This window comes from Aptenodytes forsteri, unplaced genomic scaffold (assembly GCF_000699145.1).
Source record: "Aptenodytes forsteri isolate BGI_AS27 unplaced genomic scaffold, ASM69914v1 Scaffold88, whole genome shotgun sequence".
Taxonomy (NCBI): Eukaryota; Metazoa; Chordata; class Aves; order Sphenisciformes; family Spheniscidae; genus Aptenodytes; species Aptenodytes forsteri.
In genome coordinates, this window is record NW_008795948.1 from 2,350,380 (window position 1) to 2,357,422 (window position 7,043).

At 37.0% G+C, this 7,043-nt stretch overlaps 1 protein-coding gene across 7 annotated transcripts in view; it reads right to left on the reverse strand.

Moving 5' to 3' along the window:
- Positions 1-7,043, reverse strand: part of ADD1 (adducin 1) — a 34,259-nt gene that overhangs the window by 6,039 nt on the left and 21,177 nt on the right. For all 7 annotated transcript variants that reach the window (XM_009285386.1, XM_009285385.1, XM_009285389.1 and 4 more), the window contains one exon: positions 1,674-1,830. In XM_009285386.1, coding sequence (XP_009283661.1) covers positions 1,674-1,830 — 157 coding nt within the window. The remainder of the gene's footprint in view (positions 1-1,673; positions 1,831-7,043) is intronic.

Below are 7,043 nucleotides of genomic sequence, written 5' to 3' on the forward strand. Positions count from 1 at the left end.
AAAAAATTGGGGGGGGGAATGCTATCAGACCTACACAAGATAATGCTCTTTTGCTTGCTTTGTATTGCTGAAACTCGGAGTAAACAAAATCGCATCCTAAAAGAAAAGACTGCACAGATAATCAGAGAAACATGCAGTAATTAAATGATTCAAAACAGATTTCACTGTGGTTTGCGTATTTGTTATTAGTAAGGAGGATCCCCCTTGCTTCCAGGTTTAAACAGCCCTAGATCCAAAGGAACACATTAACAGAGTACACCTTATATCAGGAACAATATTAAAACATTGTTCCATACAGTTCACCTAGACAATTAAAAGTGAAATCAGTCCCACAGATGAGAGTCAACTGACAATCTCCAAACGGCGCAGGTAGAGAGGTTGTTCCTTAGATTGCAAGCCCAACTGTACCATGTTAGTAATACCTGAGGCCTCAGCCAAAAGGTCAGGATCGGACCTTAATGCTTTGATCACTGCAGTATGAAATTCCTTATGGGAGGACTTCTGCCCATCTGGCTCTTCTCGGTTAAGATGTGTGATGACTTGCTGCGTGGTCTGACAAGAAACCCATGCAGCAGCAAACTGAGTGTTATCTGAAGATTTAGACAGTGATGATATGTCACGATCCTGTAAATTCTTCTTATCTGTTCCTTGAAAGGTTTTTGATCTGCCTTTCAAATCCAGAGATTTTTTTTATCTGACGTATTTTGCTCACTGATAGTCTGATTTCTAAGCATTGTACTCTGTTCCCCAGCTGGTGTCTGTCTCAGTAACACAGTCTCTCCATATTTTGATATCTTATCTAAGAAGGATGTAGCAATGTTACTGAGAGAATAAATGTATGCAGTTATACAGGCGTAACAGCAGGGTATCCCACCCCACACAGTCCAATGCTTGGTTAACTGAACACATACAATCTACATTGCCTTATCAAAAAGCAGAAGCAGGGACCACGCACTGCAAAAGAAATGGTACTTCTGGCTCCCGCATCATTCAAATTCAAGACCTAACAGCAGATGAGCATCCTAAGTATCACCCCTTAAAACTATACAGAAGTAAAGCAGAATAACCACTTCAGGTGCAGCAACAATCTCTTTTTACAGCACGATTCTCTCACAATACTATGATAAAGTAGAAAGTCTGTTTTGGGGGAAGTCCCCAAGATGTACCACTTCCAAGTAGCAATCAAATGTTATTCTGTATCTTCCCCATTCAATGGATTTCTCAAATCCACAATTTTCAAAGAGTTAGAGAACGGCAGTTTTGCTGCTAAAAGGCAACACCATTCTCTCACCCTAGACTATCTCTAGGGCTAAGGGAAACAAAGCGGAACAATCTGCAATGCTTTCCAGTACCTAAAAATTTTTTTGACTGAAACTTCAAGCTTTCAACTTCCTAAACAGCAGCAGTAACTGGCCATACTAAACACCCCAGTTTGTCTACTAGGAGAGTTTTTAAAGTACGATCTACGCATTTTACAGAACACTCCATTAACACTTAGATTGTGCATTCTATCTCCAGTATGCTTTTTAGATTTCTAATTCACACTGGAAAAACTGAAACACACAAAAGCTGAATAATTTATCCATGGCCTTTGCAGGTAACCCACCTTCCCATTAGTAATAAACTTGCTGTTATTATAGTCTATTGCAGAACACACACACAGAGAAACCAACCTTCTGGTCCCTTCTGCTTTCTTTCTACTTCTTTGCGATACTCTTCCAGTTCTCGATCAGTGAGTTTATTGAAGGGATTTGGTCCTGTTGTGCTCACTATGACTTTTGGTTGATATTCTTTCTCAATTATTGCCTTTGACGCAGTCACCAGTTCTCCCTGACAAAAGAAAATTAAAATACATCTGCAATCGAGCAGTAACTTGCAGAACCCTGAGAAGTACAGAGGCTACAAAGCAACCAAAACAAAAAGATAATCTGAAAAATGCTACATTTATTTTCTTTTAAATTAAAAATAAGAAATCTGTAATAGATTTTTTTTTTTTTAATCTAATCGACAGCAGGTTAATATAAAGGAGAAAACAGGTCTCATCAATTACTCTTACAGACACATCAGTGTTTCCACCAGGGAATATCCACCATTAAGTATTAAATCAAACTGCAGCCAAACAGTCTAGCTGAATTATATCTGAAGTCACAGAAGTATCAAGTTTCTTTTTCTCCCCACAAAAGAAACAGGATACCAGGCCCAACTGCATGGCAACCTGGGCAGCGAATACCTGCAGAAGTTCACAGGACTCAGCTCATAGGTATTTTTGTTTGTGGTTTGTTTGTTTTTAATAAGGGAAAAGCCATTTCTAGTAGCTACTATGTAACATCTAACAGATGTTATACTAAAAAGCCATCTTGTATGTGTTCTGTATACACCAGATGAACAGTTTATTACAAGCAATTTTTAAGCAATTAAGGTTAACTGTTATCTTATACAAGTTAGCATATTTACATCTATAACATTTGCCATACAAGCCAGATAAAAAGTTATACAAATAAAAATAAAACATTAGCAATTCTAAGTACACTAAGTTCCAATGGACAAAAGAAGCTGCATCAGAGATTCTCTAATGCTAAGGTGTTTAGTTTTTCTTCTCTAATCATGTATCATAAAGACTAAAGCCACTGGCTTTTCCTTGTCTCGGATACAGAAGATGCTTGCCTGGACAGCTGCTGTATCTGTCAGGTGACTTGTTCATGCATTTGTTTTTTTCATTGGATATACAGACCTCTACTGACACTAGTTTGGAAATGAGTGATGTGTGGTCTGTGCCTCGTGTCACTGTGATACCTGAATCGTCTTCATTGTTGAAAAGAGGTATTTGAATTCCATTACCAAGTAAGTATGGGTTATTGATTGGCCCAAGTCATCTTCATATTCAAATGTTATTTGTACCAATATTTAAAAGAAAGCATTAGAAAGCACAGTTCAAAAATAAACAGCACCCGAACAAAGAGACAAACATTCCATTCCATGCCCATACTTGATGGACAAGCATGAGATCTTCACTGTAAAACTGAAGATGAAATTAGACAAGAGTATTGGTTTGGATGCTAAGAGCTGCTTTGGACAAGTTGTCAGCACCAAAAAGGTGACAGACAAGAATGTCCAGACGGAACTAGGACAAGAGCAGCTAAGATATTTCTGAAAGCCTCATGAGAGATCTCCAGAAACCTGGTCTAGAGCAATCCGGGGAGGTAAGAATGGCTGGTTGTTAGAATTTATGCTGCTCTTCAGGAAGCAAACACCAGCCAGCAGTACTGAAGAACAAACAGCGTAACAACAGGTCTCCACTGTAAGATCCTGAAAGGAACTACAGGAAAGAAACATCTCTAAAACATTAGAGATCGACTCCATTTCTCCATAAAATAAGAGGAACTCTCGTCTCAGGTGCAGAATGTCAGTAGAACGTCAAAAGCCTTTTCTCAACTATTTCCATTAAGCACCAGCTGTCTTAATACCAGAAAACCTCTGATTTGATAGTCACGGCTTTTCTTACAGAATAATGCATTAAAAAGTCAGAAAAACATCAACCTTTGTACAAATCCTAATTGTTTTGTAGAAAATGTAAAACACCCCCAAAACTACAGGTCCCAATTTTTAACGATGGCAGAAAATTGGTGCCTGTGGCAATTGTATATTTCCTTCTCTATCTCTGCCCACCCTTCAAACTAAATATGTCGTTTTAGCTGAAAGCGGCTTGTAAAGCACTGATCTCAGGTTGAGCTTCTAGAGTTTTCTAGGATTACAAAAGTCAGAGGAACAAGACATACAGCACACACTGGTATCCCTGGAATGTTTAAGAATCTTTGAATCTTGTCTGCAAATTAAATCCAAAATGACTGGGTAGAACAACTTTCACATGAAACAAAGTTTTACTGAATGCCTATTGAGTTAATAATGACAAACAGCAAGACACACAGCTTGCGGCACAATGACTAGCGCACTGGCATTATGTGTTCTCCTCCTTAAGAGATTACCTTTGTTAACTACTGGGAATAAAAGCAGCGCATCAAGCATATCACATTTACTTAATTAAAAAAACAACAAACCAAAACCAACCACACAGAACCCACACCCACAATCAATGCAAACAGTATTTGTACTAGCTGAGTATCTTTGACCCAAGAGAAATAATATTGAAAAATATCAGAGGCAACGACAGTAAGCGGGTTATGTATTACAAAGAAAAAGCACTTGTGTTTTTTGGACCGTAAGAGCAGAAAAATTACACGAGACACCAGAAAGGCAAACTTTTGATCTGCTAAAAGCTGTTTCCAGATTAACACATCCAGTTTTGCTCAGTATCAATAATACTGAAGCAGTTCAGAGGCCACTAATGAAAATTATAAGGGTAGAGGGACTGATTCTATGGGAAAAATAAATTATAGTAGTATGTTAAGTAAGTCCTGCAACACAATTACTCTAAAACATGTACAAATCAAAGAAGTAGAGACGCATTACTTCACAGAACAGGCCACAGAGCAGCCTTCCAAGAATTCAAATAAAAATACACAACACAAAATGAAGAGAGTAACGTGGGACAGAAGGAAGACGAGTATAAAAGACTAAAAAGACAGTACAGGACATATTTTAGATTGTTAAATGTGACACTAAAATAGACAAGACTTTGCAGAGCTATCAACCTGTCCACGCCATTTGGAGATTCCCATGAACGTTCAGAAAAACTGAACAAGAAGATTGGTCTGGAATTGCTTCCAGTATTAGAGAGCCCGTAGAGAGGGAGTAAATTCCCATATAAAAGACTGGCACTCTGTTTCAACACAGGATGACATGCAAAACACTAATGTTCTAGTGATTTTAGCTGGATTATGCTGATACTAGTATTATTTGATGATGATTCTATTACTATTTTGATGACTATTTGAAGTTTGATTGCATGTGTAAGCACCTGAATATCAACAGCATTTTCTCCACTGTAAGAAATAATGGATAGATTACATTCATGAACAGAATATATTTTTCACTCCTGAGAATTTTGTAGGGGCATACTCTCCCACAAAGATCCAACAAAGGAAAAATCATTTATAGCTAATGATACACAATATACCTTCATACTAAACTTGGACCTCACATATCCTACAAGGAAATTTTAGATTATCAAGTCAGTTTGCAACTTCTCCACCAAATCTTGCTTTCGGAGAAAAATTCAAAACGGCTACGGGGTGATCATCATTTAACAGGCAAGCACTTCATCTTGTTCTCAGGGCTAGATATGAGCAAAACTGGCACCTTATACATGCCAGTTTTTCTCTCAAACAGACAGTAGGTCCATAATAATTGTCTAAGAGTTAACAATTGCTCTTAACACAATCTGGCATTAATGCAGTGCCTTTATCCAAAAAAACAAGATTCTTAAAGTACTGTTCATGTAGAAGTTGCCATTAAAACACAGTGCCACCTCTGGGGCAGAACTAAGAGGCTCTTCATGAAGAACAAAGCCATAGAATTTCCATTCTAAAGGAAGAGACATGAAATGGGTGATTCCCCTTTTTACTTAAAATTCTTGAAAATGAATGTGAATTTATTTTTTTTTAAATCAGATTGCAGAATGGTCATTGGTAAGAATAACCAACATTCCCTCTCATTCAGCCAAGACTGCAGCAGAAGCTTGGTTAACCAAGTCTATACACAAATAAAATTACATGATGCACAAGGAGCTTGTGTTGCAACATGGCCAGGACTTCTCAGAACATGGACAAAGCAAGTGACAAGGCAAAATGGAATATTTACTACTGCAGCCATAGGCACAGAAGACTCAAAGCACTACATGCATACTGTACACAAACAGGATTTTTTTCGTCCAAAACAGTGTGCATTAGTATTTGATAAAAATCTCAATGTTAACTGAAAACATAATACATTTTAAGCGTTACTGCAATCAGATGGAACTTTTTACTTTAACCGTAATTGAGCGTCAAAGAATTTGTCAACTGAGAACTTGTAATTATCTGGTACCTAAAAGTCCTTAAGTCCTTGATGTACAGGTGTCCTCAAAGTTTCATTCAAAATTTCATTTGAGGTTTATGTGGGCATCATAAGATTGCTTATACTTCCTTTGTTCCACAATACACGACTGATTTTTGGCATAATCTTTCTAGAAAATTTCTCTGGTGGGTTTTTTGGTTGTTTTTTGTTGTTTGGTTAATTGGGTTTTTTGCAGGGTTGTTTTGTTGGTTTTTTGTTTGTTTGGGGTTTTTTTGTTGGGTTCCCCCCCCCCAACAGGAAATTACTAAGCATTCAGGTCACAATCCTTATTAAGATAATAAAGATTATAAAATACGTCGTTCCTACTGTAACTAACACTGTGATCTAATTTTACACAGTATTTCAGGAGGAAAGCACTTTCATGAGACCACAAAAAGGAAGACACATCATTTGGACATCTAAACCCTAACATTATACTACTAGACAAAATATCATATCACCAATAGACCTTTTGTTGGCTCCTTGCCATCTACAAAAACACATGTAAAATATTTGACTAGTTTTATAGAAAGATGATGCCCTTATTCAGAAATAGTACTTGAAAGATATCTTGCACATCTCTGATGGAAGAAACCGCCTGTGTTGTGATAACCGATGGATGACTATCATAAAAATAATTTTTCACTTTGAAGGTATTATAAAGCAGAGAATAAAAGGCATGCACTGGAAGAATTTGGCTTTATTTTATTTTTCATCTTAAATCTGGAAATAGTGTTTTATTATTTTTCCTTTCAGAATATGGATAAAAACTGTAATCTGAAAAACACCATTATCAAACTCTCAGTATGATACAACTGTCTATAATACAAACTGGCTCATTACACTAGAAAGTGTTAGAAAGTCATGAGATTTGCAACAGTGAATGTAATTCAAAAGTATTCTGGTTTTTGATGAGAAAGCTATTCTGATAATAAGATGTTAGGCATGACCTAAAAAGATTTAAGAATCTTTTAGATAAAATACTGGAGCAGAAGAGACACTGATGCTTATTTACACATTGTGCTTCCATGTAGATCACCTCCAAGGAAATC